Genomic DNA, 16,582 nt, shown 5'->3' on the forward strand with positions numbered 1-16,582 from the left:
ACACTTGCATTTACACACTGACAGAATGCGTAATGACACTATGCACTCAAGGCAGTGAACGGCATGGGAATGTCAAAAGCACTCTTTGGCTATACTGACATCTACTGGATTTACATCATTCCATGCACTGTTCCACACTCTCGGAAGATTGAAGCTGATTTTATGGCCCTGTAGGGAACAAATGGTAGCTAGAGCTAGAGTTGGCACGATACCGCCTTTCCCTTTTCGATACTGATGCTAAAACCTTGACTATTGGCTGATAACAATCCGATATCTTATTTTCTTTAAAAACAATTCCACTTTAAAAGTCTGTTTTTTTAATTGAAGCACTTCAGTTAGGATGGCTATTTAAAAGCACCATGCTCAAACATCTCTACCAATCTACAGGAAGAAGTACATCATAAACAATAAATATACAAAAATGTCATTACGTCATTCATTCGGACTACATTAAAGACGTGCAATAAAGCAGTTGTTGACTAATATAATATGGCCCATAATACACCGATCAGGCGTAACATCATGACCACCTCTGTTTCTCCACTTACTGTATAGCTGCACTTTGTAGCTCTACAGTTACAGACTGTAGTCCATCTGTTTCTCTGATACTTACCCTGTTCTTCAGTGGTCAGGACCCCCATGGACCCTCACAGAGCAGGTACTATTTGGGTGGTGGATCATTCTCAGCACTGCAGTAACACTGACGTGCTGGTACGAGTGGATCAGACACAGCAGTGCTGCTGGAGTTTTTAAACACTGTGTCCACTCACTGTCCACTCTATTAGACACTCCTACCTTGTCAGTCCACCTTGTAGGTGTAAAGTCAGAGACGACAGCTCATCTGCTGCTGCACAGTTTGTGTTGGTCATCCTCTAGTCCTTCATTAGTGGTGAGATTTTTGGTTGGTGGATCATTCTCAGCACTGCAGCAACACTGTTGTGATTGTGTGTTAGTGTGTGTTGTGCTGGTCTGAGTGGATCAGACACAGAAGCGCTGCTGGAGATTTCAAGCACCAAAGTGTTACTGCTGGACTGAGAATAGTTCACTAACCAAAAATATCCAGCCAACAGCGTCCTGTGAGCACTGATGAAGGACTAGAGGACGACCAACACAACCTGTAGAGCAGCAGATGAGCTACCGCCTCTGACCACTGAAGAACAGGGTAACAGAGAATCAGAGAAACAGATGGACTACAGTCTGTAACTGTAGAACTACAAAGTGCAGCTATACAGTAAGTGGAGCTGATAAAGTGGACAGTGAGCGTAGAAACAAGGAGGTGGTCATGATGTTATGCCTGATCGGTGTATGTCTGTACTGTTGTGCAAGAAACGTGAGACGAGTCGACTAAATTATGGTTTATTCCTTGTAGTGCAACATCACAGTAGTGAACAGTCGTACACTGCAATCATAGGAGCAGAGACCAGCTCAGGAGGAAGGTGAGCAGACTGCCTTTGTTTGTGTGGGAGGGTGGCGTATCTCCGTCTGTCTAAAAACAGTAGATTATCGAATGTGTTACATTATGCAGTGATGGTCATCAGCCAGATCGATGGTGGTTGCTTTCATAAACAACCTACAACCAGAGACTGATTTCAAGTGCAAATGTTGAAGTTTTCAATAAAGACATTGACTCACCATGCACAGTACTTCGATTCACTTGGTCTACGCTCCATAAATCTGCTGATGTAATAACAACTGTTACTGTTGGCTTTACAAACTATAGGAGAATGTTCTAGCAGGGGTGGAAAAAAGGCAGAAAAACAATAGTTATATGAAAGTATTGCATCAAAATCTTCATCGAAAGTGGAACCATGGAGTCAAAATGTCAGGATGTATTGTTTGGAGATATGTGATGCACTGATGTGTGATACAGTGTCTAATGTTCTTTGCACAAAGGCAAATTCACATACTTGCAGGCAATTTCATTTTACATACATGTGAATTTGGTCACATGTTTAATAAAAAAGTAATGAATGTGTAGGAACTGAACTGACTGCTAAGAAGAAAAAATAAAATCTCAAGGCCTTGAAGGTCTAAAGAACAATGCAAGGAGTGAAAGGCATGTTTCCTTGGAAATGTAACTGAGTCCAAGAATTTAATTTTGATAACACGCAAGTTCAAAACTTCCAAAATAAAATAAGCGATTGTACTCTGTCGCCAAGTTTAAGTTTTTCCCACCCCGATGTACAGTGTTGATTTTACGCACACAGAAAAAAAGATGCACTTGGTCTTCTACAGGGAGATTCACTTGAAATAGGCCCCGAATATTCTGCTGCCACTCCCGTTAGGATGAAGCACCCTGAACCTAAAAAATACACTACATACAGTGATGTACGTGTAACTGACTGCATTACATGCGATGCTGGAAATGATCTCCGTTTGCTGCCAGACATATGAAGGGGTATGTGGGTATACACCCGGAACCTGCAAATGGAGGTTAAACGTTGCGACAGCTGTCCAGCGCCTACCTCATCACTCCGATGCAGGGGCGTCCCAGCTTGTTTGGAGCTCCATATGCTGAGGAGCTCGCTGCATGTTGCTTCATTCAGATTGCTTTGTCCTAGAGAGAGTTATTACAGAATATTCGGGGCCTCTTTCAAGTGAATCTCCCTGTATAATACTCTAAAAGGCCCATTTGTTTCTTTAAAATATATCTAACATATTTACAAAAAAAACCTCAGATATACATTTCACACATTTCTACTTATCTAAGACAGTAGTAATATTTTTTTTAGATATCCACACCACTGTCTTCAAAGGAAATTAATCATGAAATCGCCAAATAAGACACTATATTGTTAATAAAAACAACTGACTACATGCTAATCCTTCATTTGGTTGTCTTCACTTTTATGACGTTCTCATGTTCCCCAGTGTTCTCTGAAAAGTGAAATCTTTGGTGAAAAGCACAAACTGCTGCAAGCACACACGCGTCCAAATGCACATTTTGTGTAAATGCTATTCTTGGTTCTTGTCCTCTAACCGGGGAAAAGCCCCCTAACTGATACAGTCGAGGGCTTATAGTCTATATATCTCTGGCTGTTTGGTTTTTGCAGCAACTACTGAAGGTTTTCCCGTTTCTCCCACTCACTAATTCACATTCATAGGTAGAACCAAGGCCAAACTCGTACCATGCTGTCTTGAACTTAAAGTACTTCTGTCAATAGTGTTTTTGTCCACTGAAAACTTTTAGTCCAGGCCAGGAAAATCAGCCCATAAAGAGTATCCAGTCCCTGCAGCCTGACTATCACTTAGGCTCCTGGCCAAATGACCTGAAGCATCTTCATTTAATTCATCAGACGGCAACATCATCCTAAAAGAATTTTGCCTTTGGGATTATCTTTAAGATACACCTGGTCAGTTTTATCGAGATGGCCCATCATTTTCTCACTAGACCTCCTCGCCAAGAGAACTGTAGGTCACCTGGATAGGTATTCTGGATAAATTCACTGCTAAGTAGTTATCATTAACAGACGGTTTGGACAGGAGAACTTTGACAATGTGTGGTATGTCAGTCCTTAGGCCACACTTGCTCTTTTGTATTTCCGGTTACCAAAATAAAAACAAATGTCCAAGCTTAGACGGCCACTTCTGTAGCCACAGCAACATCTACTTCAGCAGTGAGTAGGGGATGGAAGAGGAAGTTAAAGGCAAAGACAAAGGCACTGCGGGCATTAACCCTCCAGTCCTGCTCTATCTTGACTTGCCGTTGTGTTGGCACCAAAGGAGAGGTACAAGTTCTACAGTGAAGAGCCTTCAGCTCAAACACTGGCCACTTGCTGCCCAATCTGCCTTCCAGAACAGTGCTGAACTCCACGACACTGCCTGAGCTGAGTGCCAACAGCACGCTACGGAACTCGTTACTTGCCCGTAGCACTATGTCTTTGGTTGCATCGTCAGTGTCTTGCGTTCCTTTCCCCTTCTTCTCCCCATGTGGCATACCCATGGTCACTTCGAACTTGTAACGGTCAAAACGTTTCACATGGCACCTGTGATTTGCGAGCGCCTTTATTTGGCAGAGTGGTTCAGTGGGCCCTAGCTGAGCAGTGTCACAGGCTGGATACTCCTCACCATAAAGACAGCGGACCCAGTCCGCTATAACGCCGGGCAGGAGGTTGACAACCGCTTGCGCTCCATTTTCCATTTCCGTCACACGGACATACTTGAAACGGCCCTCCCAGGTGACACGGTGTCCCTCAAGATGACTGCAGAGGATCTGCGTATGTGCCATGTTGCGCTCCCTCCATGCACGAGGGCCACAGATCTCGCTGTACTGCTGCCAGGTCAGGGTGGAGTTGTACACTTTCATGCCTTCTGAGCGGTAAACATAGAACCAGCTGAAGAGCAGCAGGGCCGAGATCCACACCAGGATCAACTTGACGATGCTGCTGTGCCGTAGGGATCTGATCACTGCAAGAGGAGACACGCTGAAACGAGTCCACCACCGAAGCAAAACAGGCAGCACGCACACACACACAGTCACTGCCATCTTGGCCAGTTCCAATGCAAGGAACCACTGCATCAGCTGCACCAGCAGCACAGCTGCCAGGGCCAGAGAAAGCACAGGCAGGGCAAAGAAGAAGAGAAAGTAGCCTACGGCAGTGCGCAGGAGTCCCAGCACGGTGGACTCGTGCAGAAGGGTAACAGACAGTTCGCACCATGTGAAGCAAAGTAGGTAAGGCAGCAGCATGCTGTAGGTCCCATGAAACCCCTGGGCACTGCCCATACGTCCACACAAGTACAGCATGTAAAGGTACAGAATACAAGGCAGACCCACATGCAGCACCAACAAGTCACAAATTGGCACCTTGAACCATGACCCTCCCACCAGCCAGAACACCCAGCCCCCCACCAGCTCATTAGCACAGGAGCAAATGGCAGAGGTGACTTGTGTGAGAAAAGCAAGTCTGGCATGTTGCTGTGCCACCGGACGCAAGCTCAGGTAGCTGCTCACGGTGAAGAAGACCGCCACTGTGGCTAGCTCCGAGCATGGTAGCCAGGACTTATCTGCCACAGGAAGCGAGAGTATGAGGAAAAGTGTGGAAACCAGAAAATAGAGGTGAGGTTCCAGATGGGTCCACGTGAAGTTCGATTCGGCTTGCTCCCGGTCCAAGCCCGGTTCAAAATGAGCCAGCATGGCAGTCAGTGTTTCAAAGTTCTCCCAGGCCTTGCTGTTCTGGAAGACCCTCAGCGTGCAGATGACCATCGAGAGGAAGGAGAGGTAGAAGATAATGAGGGGAATGACGAGAAGGAAGAAGTCCAGAGTCAAGTTGGAGATGATGAAGAAGAAAATGAGGGTGTTGACATGGTGAGTGGGGATGAGGGCGCTGATCCACTGCATTCCAGCACGAGAGGCCCAGTCAATTAACACTTCCTTTACCTCGGTCACTGCGTGGAGGGGAAACTTCAGTATCTACGAGGACATAAAGAAACATAAGATACAGGGTGTGAGAATCATTGTAGATCTACATGAATAAAATTGTGAATGTTAGACACTTTCAATCTGACGACCACTGTTTATATCTAAAGCAATATTTCTCAACCCTGCAGTTGTTCAGTCCTTGATACAGTGCCAGGTATTCAGTTCATGATTGCTTTGTTCTTGGGACTGTCAAGTGGGCCTCGGGGAATGGCCTGAGAAACACTGACCCAAAGGGTAAAACACAGGCTCAAACTGTTTTTCATCCTCTAGCTAGTACCTTCTGATGCAGAGGCAGCTCATCAGGGTTCTTCACAGGCTCTTCGTCATCATCATCATCATCAACAGCAGCTGAGTCAAGAGCTGGTGTTGGCGAGATGCCTTGGGCATACCGCTTAGTGTTTTCAACAAACTCTTCTACACCTACATAGTGAGTTCCTACATGGACATAAATACAAAAAAAAAAAAACCAACAACAATTTTTTAGCCTTTACACTTCAGCCGTCCAAAAATGCCCACATACACTGATCAGGCACAGCATTATGACCACCATCTTGTTTGTACGCTCATTGTCCACTTTATCAGCTCCTCTTACTGTATAGCTGCACTTTGTAGTTCTACAGTTACAGACTGTAGTCCATCTGTTTCTCTGATACTTACCCTGTTCTTCAGTGGTCAGGACCCCCATGGACCCTCACAGAGCAGGTACTATTTGGGTGGTGGATCATTCTCAGCACTGCAGTAACACTGATGTGGTAGTGGTGGTGTTAGTGTGTGTTGTGCTGGTCTGAGTGGATCAGACACAGCAGTGCTGCTGGAGTTTTTAAACACCTCAGTGTCACTGCTGGACTGAGAATAGTCCACCAACCAAAAATATCCAGCCGACAGCGTCCTGTGACCACTGATGAAGGACTAGAGGACGACCAACACAAACTGTGCAGCAGCAGATGAGCTCTGACTTTACACCTACAAGGTGCACCAACAAGGTAGGAGTGTCTAATAGAGTGGACAGTCAGTGGACAAACTCAAGCAGCACTGCTGTGTCTGATCCACTCGTACCAGCACAACAAACACTAATACGCCACCACCACCACCACATCAGTGTTACTGCAGCGCTGAGAATGATCCACCACCCAAATAGTACCTGCTCTGTGAGGGTCCATGGGGGTCCTGCTCACTGAAGAACAGGGTAACAGAGTATCAGAGAAACAGATGGACTACAGTCTGTAACTGTAGAACTACAGAGTGCAGCTATACAGTAAGTGGAGCTGATAAAGTGGACAGTGAGCGTAGAAACAAGGAGGTGGTCAGAATGTTATGATTGATTGGTGTAGCTATCTTTCTCACCATCACTTGAGACAAGGCTCTCCAAGACCTTCCTCTGTTTCAGAGTAGAGCTTGAAAGTAGGTTGTTACAGGCACCATCTAGAGGAGCAGAAGGGATATTACACAGTCAAGGGCAGATTTAGCAGGACAGAAGCAGTACATCCACTCAAACAGATCTACGGATGACATAATATTCCTACACTGTAGTACAAGATCGCTACCTGTTTCCGTGTTGACCTGGCTTATGTTTTCCAGTAGTTCTGAAGCGGTCACCGTTCTCTTCCTTTCTGGATTGAGTTTCCAGTACATGCACAGAGCTGCTTTTCTAACACTGCGCTCAAAACGTGACTCAGATGCCAGGGTGCGCACATCCTCCCTGTTCTCCGCCGTGATGCCTGCCACGCAAACACACACCAATAGATTTGGCTGCCCACAGTCAGTTCTCATCAACTCTGAGCCCCATTCAAAGGAGTTCATAAGAATTGTGTATTTTTCCTACCTTTTCGTTGATGTAGGCACCACTGCAGCAGTTTCACAGCATCCCTGCGGCCATTTTTTGCTGCTTGCAGAAGCCACGTTACGGCAGTGACGCTGTTCACTTCTTCATCCTCCAGCTCAGACAGTCGTAGGTAATGCCTGCCAATCTGCAACAAAAGGTTCAGTTCGTACATGTTCTTATACTGGTAACAGCACCTGCCTCTAGGGCAGGGGTGTCAAACGATACCACTCAAAGGACCATATTAAAAAATTTCAGCAAATCTGTGGACCAGCTGTGCTTTAATTTAATGTTTACTTAACGCTTTGTAACCTCTTATTCTCCAAGGTACGTTTCGGTTTTTCCATCTGAATTTATCGTGACCAAATCGTAAGGCAAATTATTCAGTAACTGCATGAAATAAATGTGACTTTTTATTTATTTATTTTTTGTAAAAGCTCCCTTCAAATGAACAGAACGTGTTTTATGATCTCCACATATCACTACATGCTTACAATTTACTGCCGAAAGCCAAAAATCTCAGACGCTCTTTGTGTTATTTTATTAAAGTGATGTTTCCAGAGCAGATCACTGAAGAGACGCCGTCTGTTTATAGTTTAGAGCCCAGATTTGGGGAAAAACGGGTCGACTTTCAGTAGAAAAACAAACTGAGTTCAGCTTCTTTTATTATAAGGGTTTAAAATGGCATCACCGTCTATTAGACTGGAGAGAAGAGCTACAGCCTCACACGACGCCCAGCTTCTGAATGTAGGAGTTAAATACTTACTCAAAAAGAATTCTAATTAAAAGTAAATTGTTTCAGGTATATTTTTTTTTAAACTGCCGATTTGCTTGACCTAGACACCAGGCATCTTTTCTTTTCGTGTTACTGCTGGCCCATAGACTGTTGTTGGGGGTCAGAACGCACACTATGTTGCAGTGCATGCTGGGGGCTGTAGTGCATCTCAGGGTGAAATGGGCTAATAAGGATAGAAATTCAAAATAATTTCATTTTTCTTATTTTTGATTGTACATTTGAAAAAATGGCCTAAATGACCATTATTTATAGCTTTTTGGATAAACTCTAAACCTCTAATGCGCAATGTTGCCTCAGGGCAACGAACTCATTTTCCTCACTTTACAATAACGTTGTACATATGTAACCTTTTCAACTCCTCGAGACCACCGGTGGCTCCAAAACACACTTCATCATGTTCTTCATGACTTTCATATTTCATAAGCTCCATTCAGAAGCTGGGCGTCGTGTGAGGCTGTAGCTCTTCTCTCCAGTCTAATAGACGGTGATGCCATTTTAAACCCTTATAATAAAAGAAGCTGAACTTTGTTTGTTTTTCTGCTGAAAGTCGACCCGTTTTTCCCCAAATCTGGGCTACAAACTATAAACAGACGGCGTCTCTTCAGTGATCTGCTCTGGAAATGTTACTTTTAGAAAATAATAGATCAGATCATAAAACACATGTTCTGTTAATTTGAGGGGAGCTTTTAAAAAAAAAATGATAAATATAAGGCAAATTATTCAGTTACTGAATAATTTGCCTTACGGTTTGGTCATGTAAATTTGGATGGACAAACCAAAATATACCCTGGAGAATAAATGGTTAAAGACAACAATAGGGTTAACAATAAATGGAGGAGTTTAAAGTCAATAAAAAGGATGTACTTGGTCATAACGTCTCTAAGTGGGCGCATTTAAACCTCTTTTTTGTTGAATTTACAGAAATAAGTTTGTTGCCTAGAAGCAACGTTGTGCAACAGTGGAACAGAAACCAGGTCGCACCACTTCAGGGAACACGGCTCCAATTCATTTCTTCCCATTGTCATACAATGTTGCCTCAAGGCAATAAATTAATTAATAATTTTATGCAAGAGAAGTGAAGGTGAATACGTTTTTAAATGCTCTCATAATGCGTGCAGTAGAGGCTTAACACGTGGGAAACGCAGACGTGGTCGGAAAATTACGACATTTAAAGGGACGCTGCTCTTCTGTGTCCTGTACAGCTCAGCTGTTGCATCAGGCATATAAATATGTGGACGTCCATGTGCGCATGTGTGGTTTTCTGACCTCTGTCTGGGCTTTGGAGTCTCCATTCTTAGCTCTCTGCATAAGTTCCTCTAAGTTCAGCCCCTCTGGAATGTCCCCTAGGAGATTAGAGGGAGAACACAGTTAGGTTCACTGACACACTGGACATTGTCACACCACGCTTGTGCTTTTTATGGAGCTGTTAATGGCATTTCTTGTCAAACACATCACCTTTCCATCGCCACGACAACCATAAATGTCAGATCTCTGACGTCTGACAAATTCTGTACAGAGGAAAATTAATAAGACATGTCAAAAACTGATCATCTTAATTATTTCAACATTCTTAATCTTTACAATTATTATTAACGTCCTATTCATTAATTACCAAGAACTATACAGTAACTACTATACTGTATTACTACTATATATCGTTGAAATGTAAATGTTTTAGTTATGAGAGTGAGGCACTAAAATGTGAGTTTAAGGGGTTTAAGATTAGCCTTAAAGGGGAATTCGGCCCATTTTTCGATTTCTCCATAATTCAATCGAGATGTAAACAGTCATTCAGGGTTTGATGTGAAATGATTCACTGTAGAGAAACATACAGACTCCAAGCTCTTTACAGTGGTAGTGACAGAAACCCGGGCGTCACCAGATCTACTTCGCAATTATGGCCATTTTATTTGCTTTCCGAAATGATCTGTGAACCTTCATGAGTTTCTATGTGTAATGTTGATGCTGAAACAACGCTACATCTGAAAAGTTCCCTTTTTGATCCCTTTTTTGTGATGCACCGCATGTACCTCACCCTTTCATGTAATAGCTTTCTTTAATGAAGCATATGAATGCTTTGGATATCCAATTCCTATCACCACTGCTGTGAACAACTTCAAATCGGTAGATATCTTGCGTCCTAACAACTGAATTATGCAGAAGGTTTGACAAATCTGTGGAATTCACATTTAATTCTCATTCCTGCACGTCATGATGCTTCCAGAGGATTACAGACTTTTCTTCCAGAAGCGCATTGAGGTCAGACACTGATGTTGGACGAGAAGGCCTGGCTCACAGTCTCCACTCTAATTCATCCCAAAAGTGTTCTATGGTGTTGAGGTCAGGACTCTGTGCAGGCCAGTCAAGTTCTTCCACACCAAACTGGCTCATCCACGTCTTTATGGACCTGCTTTGTGCACTGGTGCGCAGTCATGTTGGAACAGGAAGGGATCGTCCCCAAACTGTTCCCACAAAGTTGGGAGCATGAAATTGTCCAAAATCTCTTGGTGCTGAAGCTTTAAGAGTTCCTTTCCTTTGACCCCGCTTTGTCATTTTACGTGGACGACCACTTCGTGGCTGAGTTGCTGTCGTTCCCAATCGCTTCCACTTTGTTATAATCCCACTGACAGTGGACTGTGGAATATTTAGTAGTGAGAATTTCACGACTGGACTTGTTGCACAGTTGGCATCCGATCACGGCACCACGCTGGAACTCACCGAGTTCCTGAGAGCGACCCATTCTTTCACTAATGTCTGTAGAAGCAGTCTGCAGGCCTAGGGGCTCGGCTTTATACACCTGTGGCCATGGAAGTGATTGGAACACCTGAACTCAAGGATGGGTCAGTGAATACGTTTGGCAATATAATGTATTTGCGTGGGTGCGTGAGAGAGAGAGAGAGAGAGAGAGAGAGAGAGAGAGAACGACATGAGGATCACATTCCTGATTTAAATGTCCCCTTTGCATGTGCACTTGCTTGCATGACCACACTTGCAGTGATTGGTCAAAGGAGTTTGCTGAAAGAATTCATGTAAACTTTCCTTTAAGGACAAAGCTTTTCATTCAAATTACAGCATTTTACTTTTTAAACCAGGTTTGCTGTCTTGAGGCCTGAAAGACGAATCATTTTTCATCGAAATCGCAATTTTAAAATCACAAGAGCCACAATTTTCAGTATAGTTTTACAGTCTATTATCAACAACACTCTTAATAAAAGGTGTTTAAGAAAAAAAACACACAATTCTATATATGACCATGAACAGTCAAAGAGCCCGTTGGCTGATTAACCTTTTCAACTCCTCGAGACCACCGGTGGTTCCAAAACGCACTTCATGTTCTTCATAACTTTCATATTTCATAAGCTCCATTCAGAAGCTGGGCGTCGTGTGAGGCTGTAGCTCTTCTCTCCAGTCTAATAGACGGTGATGTCATTTTAAACCCTTATAATAAAAGAAGCTGAACTCAGTTTGTTTTTCTACTGAAAGTCGACCCGTTTTTCCCCAAATCTGGGCTCTAAACTATAAACAGACGGCGTCTCTTCAGTGATCTGCTCTGGAAACATTACTTTAATAAAATAACACACAGAGCGTCGGAGATTTTTGGCTTTCAGCAGTAAATTGTAAGCATGTAGTGATATGTGGAGATCATAAAACATGTTCTGTTACAAAAAATAAATAAATTTACATCCATTTCATGCAGTTACTGGATAATTTGCCTTATGACTTGGGTAAATTCATTGTAAATTCACATGACAAAACCAAAATATATGGGTTGTTGCATTGTGAAAGAGTTCTTTAAATGATGAAGAATGTGCTGTATATGGTTCTATATAGAACCTTTTTGAAAAGGGTTCCACTATCATTACGATGTCAAGCCTGTAACAATATAAAAACCCTTTTTAGTGCTATATAGAACCATCTACAACACATTCTCGATCAATCTGAAGAACCAGATCACAATGCAAAGAAGCATTTAATCATGCAAAGGGTTCTCTGATTACTCATGGTTCTATACGGAACCATTTCCTGAAGAACCATCTTGTTTAAGTGTGAATGGTGATACGTTGCGAGGTTTAGGTAGGGACATTTAACCTAGTCACACGGAGCCTGTGAACGTCTTTCAGATGAATTCTGACGAATCGGATATTATAGATATTTATATAGATGTAGATATTTTGGCAAATTCGTTCATCCCCATCTTGAGATGCACATAGAAGCAGCACAGCTGAGAGCATCGGTCTGCTGGAAGGTCAGTGTGATCTGCACTGATGTGTGCCTGACAGGTGCATCTATACCTGCAGGAGATGAAGCTGCCTGTGGAGGACGTCCAGCAGATGGCAGGTTTTCAGTCGCCATAGTAACATCCCTGGCTGCGTTAAGCTGAGAGCGCCCTCTCTGCAGGGCAGGACGAGGGGGCAGAGACACTCGAGTGGACGAATCAGGGGTTGAGGAGGTGGACACTGAAGGAGGGGCGTGTGCAGACACAAGAGACGCTACAGAGGGGGAAGCAGGGGGTGGGGGTCCCACAGCTGGATCCATCTCTAAAAGAAAAAAGATACATAGATGTAAGAAGTTCACCTGTAATGTACAGCACACAACACGTCTGTGGGGTTTCCTCATTACTGAAAACTACATACAGTACTGTACTACAGTCAGAGACCACTTCATTTATTTAACCTGCAGAGGCACTCACTTCTCAGCTGACATTTAACAGAAAATTACACAGAAGCCAAATAATTATAATGCCCCCCCCCATCCATAAAGACATGGATGAGCCAGTTTGGTGTGGAAGAACTTGAGTGGCCAGCACAGAGTCCTGACCTCAACCACAGAACACCTTTGGGATGAATTAGAGCGGAGACTGTGAGCCAGGCCTTCTCGTCCAACATCAGTGTCTGACCTCACAAATAAGCTTCTGGAAGAACGGTCAAAAATTCCCATAAACACACTCCTAACCCTTGTGGAAAGCCTTCCCAGAAGAGTTGAAGCTGTTATAGCTGCAAAGGGTGGGCACATAAAGGGTAACTTTACAGGAGAAGAAAAAAAAAAAACTATTTACTTTTATTGCAAGTCAAAGGAGCCAGACATTTTTTACATTTACGTTACATTTTATAATTTGCTTTTATGGCAATTTTAACTGGAAATTATATAAATGAAGGGCCTTGATTCCTGACTTGGGCACAGTACTACATGTCTTATTCAGTTTCTTTTTCATTTGGCCTACATCTCCTGTACACACATTTTGCACTCCACCTGGCTAAAACATTCCTATAGCCCAGTTCAGCTACATTAAGAGCCAAGCTGTATTTCTAAATTTGAAAGAAGAAGAAAAAAAAAAGATAAAACATAAAATTTTTATGCAGTTGCATGACTAATAACTGAAATGCTGTGCTTTTGCATTAGTGCATTTGAATAACGCTTCCACAGTTGTTATGATTTTAAAAACTATATCTGCAATTCAGAAAAAGCTATTAGTGATGATCTTCTAGGCTGGATTAACAGCCAACGACAACGCAAATTTCAGAAATCCTTCAGGCCTTTTAGACGACACTAGGCCCAATATCCATGGATGGATCCCTGTAAATCGCAACACAGTGTGGATAATGCATCTATGATGACACTTTGTGAATAGAGAACTGCCAAAGTAAACACGGTCTTTCCTTTTGGACAAACTCTCCACCTGATATCATATAGAAATGTGGCAGTGACGCATAAAAATGCCCTCTAAAATTAAAATATAGGAGTGAGGTACCAAAGTTCTCGGTCTTTTTTACAGGTTTATTAGTGCTCAGTTTTGATTAGTACAACACGACACTATTTAACAGAGAACGACTCCGAAGGCTGAATTGTGAATATTTTTAATTTAATGTCACAATTTAAGAGAGCAATTTTTATTACAGCCCTTATTAACTATTGTTGCTTATAAGATTATAAAATCTCTGGGCTCCAGAGTGGCACAACTATCTAATTGGGCATCTAAGTAAGACTGAAAGGTGCGATTATATATATAAGTTATAAGTTATAAGTGTTTTTTTTACCTGCTATGCTTGGACTTCCACTCAAGTTGTTTTTCAGATCCTTTTACTTTTACTTGAGTCTTCATTTGCCTGAAATAACAATACTTTCACTGGATTATGGGGTTAGGCTGCACTACCCACCTCTGGCAACAGTGGAAAACACTTTCTTTTCTCTGGCCAAGCGCTTCAAAGGCCTACAATACACACTTAAAGGGTTCTTCAAGGGTTCTTTAGCAAAGTCAACAGTTCCATTTAGAACCATGAGTTCTATATAGAACCACCGCATGCTTATATCGCTCGCCGCATGGTGAAATAGTCCTTCAGACTGCTGGAGAGTGTGCTGTATCTGGTTCTATGTAGGAAAATTGGCTCTATACAGCACCAGAAAGGGTTCTTCTATTATAACGATGTCAAGCTTGTGACAATAGAACAACCCTTTTTGGTGCTGCATAGAACCATTTTCAAAAAGGTTCTATATAGAGGGGTCATTCTACAGAAATGTCCACTTTTCCATCTATCCATAAGAGTCACTGGGGTTACCGATGGTCATTGGTGTTATACAAAAAAACACCATTTTTAATGAAATATGCATTTTACAAAATAACTGCTACAGAGCATCAAACCACATGTCAATCACGCAATTTCCACTAAAATATGGAATTGAATCCATTTTTATGCTATTTTTTCACAAGTACCTCAGAATAAAGTCGGTCACACCAGTGACGCCAGCTAAAAGCTTCATATGAGATCATGAGCTGAGTGAGAACTGAGAGACACAGTGGACTCACCACGAGCTTTTCTTCATAGATCCTCAGACAACAGGTCAAAGGAAGTCGAGTGACGTCATCAGTGTGACTTTTATTTAAAAATGAGATTTTGTTGCGCAGTAACACCAGTGACACGCCTCCTGGGGACAAATCATATATTCCATAGTCTTGTATAGATTATTGCAGTTAAATTAGCAGAAAAACACGTTTTCACCTGAAAATATGGCCTCAGCCCTCACACACGACTGTGGGCACGAGCTCTTCTGTGCTGTCTGGAGTCCTATAGAACCGATTTTAGAACTGTTACTGCTAAATTGAGGCTGAAGAAGGTGTAACTGTTAAAATAACGTATATAATAATAATATAATCATGTATTCCTGTGAACACTAGGGACCCAAAAATGGACATTTCTATAGAATGACTCCATACAGAACACGTTCTACGTCAATCTGAAGAACCATTTCACCATGCAGAGAGAATTTTAAGCATTAAATGTTACACAGAACTCACGGTTCTAGACAGAACCATTCCCTTCACTAAGGGACCATCTTTTTAAGTGTGCACCGCTCACCAAGCACAGCAATGACAATCCAGGCCACGCAGTGACGGTGGGATTGTGTGTGGTGAAGCATTGGGCACTGTGTCAGAGCATAACTGCATGTTGTCCTCTCAACCTTGTTTCAGATACCCCCACCACCCCCAAACCCCCCCAGCGACCACGTGACGCACCTTGTCAACTTCACAGCACTTCACTGTCAGGCTGGCACGACCTCAATTCTCCTTTTTCCTATTTTAACTATCGTTCGAGACAAATAAACTGTAAAAATTGAACGCTTTAGCTCGGTGGGCAGCTGTGGGAGTACAAGTGGAACAAAACAGCAGTTCAGCACAGCGCTGCTGGCAGGAGAAAGCCTCGTATCTCCAGAATAGTAACTTTACAGGAGAAGGAAAAAACCTACTCTACTTTTAATGTAAGTCAACGGAACCAGACGTTTTTCCAAGTCATTTTGGGCCAGTTGCTTTGGTCCTTTCTTAAAGAAATTTACACACATTATAAAGAGCAACAGGTACTTTCAAAATATGTCAAAAACTGAAAAACGACAAAAAAAATCGACATACGAGCTTTTCTTCCCACAGCAGCGAGTGACAGCGACCTCGTGTCCATACAGCCTGGATCGGTCATTTAGCGCTTATAAGCTTTAATAAACAGCTAACAAAGGTACACAGAGCTAGGGTCACTCACCCGGCTCTCCTCAGGCGAAACACACGGCGAAATCACTCAAATTCAGCTGCCCCGCCGGCGGGGTCACTCAGGTGGTCATCCTCCACCTGCTGTTGTGTCCGTGAGCGTGTTTTGAAGCATCAGCACAGACACAGGGTCCAAGGGTCCAGGGGTCCAAGGGTCCAAAGCTCTAAAGGTGAGGCGACCCACACGGCGGCCCGTCCAGCTGTTCCTCTCTAAATAAACCCGCCCACCGCGACAGGGCTTCGTGCTATTGGTCAACAAAACTGACGCACCGTGTCCGGCTTCCTGACGCTTTGGGCGCTCACCCAATGCCAAAATAAAAGTTCTCAAATATCAATTTTATTGTCATGTGCACAGCAGAACAGGCAGTTACACTGTACAGTGAAACCCTTGCCTTGCTGTTCCTCCATTCACCAATTATAATCGTAATGTAATCTTAGAATAAAAAATAATAGAAAGTGAGCGAGGTCTTCACCAGCCTGACGGCCTGTTCACATTTACCTGACGCTCTTATCCAGAGC

General features: G+C 43.0%; 1 protein-coding gene across 7 annotated transcripts; it reads right to left on the reverse strand.

Annotated features, from left to right (window-relative positions):
• Nucleotides 1-1,340: 1,340 nt before the first annotated feature.
• On the reverse strand, nucleotides 1,341-16,277 carry wfs1b (Wolfram syndrome 1b (wolframin)). 7 transcript variants are annotated; one of them, XM_037540724.1, is made up of 10 exons: nucleotides 16,059-16,277; nucleotides 12,327-12,572; nucleotides 9,301-9,377; nucleotides 7,242-7,386; nucleotides 6,964-7,137; nucleotides 6,764-6,841; nucleotides 5,697-5,854; nucleotides 3,705-5,410; nucleotides 1,633-1,674; nucleotides 1,341-1,486 (listed from the first exon to the last, which is right to left on the reverse strand). In XM_037540724.1, coding segments are annotated over exons 2-10 (2,625 nt in total). In that variant the 5' UTR covers nucleotides 12,571-12,572; nucleotides 16,059-16,277; the 3' UTR covers nucleotides 1,341-1,485. The 7 variants fall into 7 exon arrangements, 6 of the variants coding, with proteins under 6 accessions (XP_037396621.1, XP_037396620.1, XP_017571647.1 ...); XR_005130604.1 differs by having other exon boundaries at nucleotides 1,633-5,410; XM_037540723.1 differs by having other exon boundaries at nucleotides 1,341-1,674.
• Between the last annotated feature and the right edge of the window lie 305 nt (nucleotides 16,278-16,582).

This window comes from Pygocentrus nattereri, chromosome 8 (genome assembly GCF_015220715.1).
Source record: "Pygocentrus nattereri isolate fPygNat1 chromosome 8, fPygNat1.pri, whole genome shotgun sequence".
Taxonomy (NCBI): domain Eukaryota; kingdom Metazoa; phylum Chordata; class Actinopteri; order Characiformes; family Serrasalmidae; genus Pygocentrus; species Pygocentrus nattereri.

Bases quoted from the DNA above. Each gene is read 5' to 3' on its own strand.
- wfs1b (XM_017716160.2), bottom strand. From the start codon at position 12,570: ATGGATCCAGCTGTGGGACCCCCACCCCCTGCTTCCCCCTCTGTAGCG. The intron at 5,855-6,763 runs GTGAGAAAGATA...ATGTCCATGTAG, and splicing joins GAGCCTTGTCTCAAGTGATG to GAACTCACTATGTAGGTGTA. The intron at 5,411-5,696 runs GTACTAGCTAGA...ATGTCCTCGTAG, and splicing joins AGCTGCCTCTGCATCAGAAG to ATACTGAAGTTTCCCCTCCA.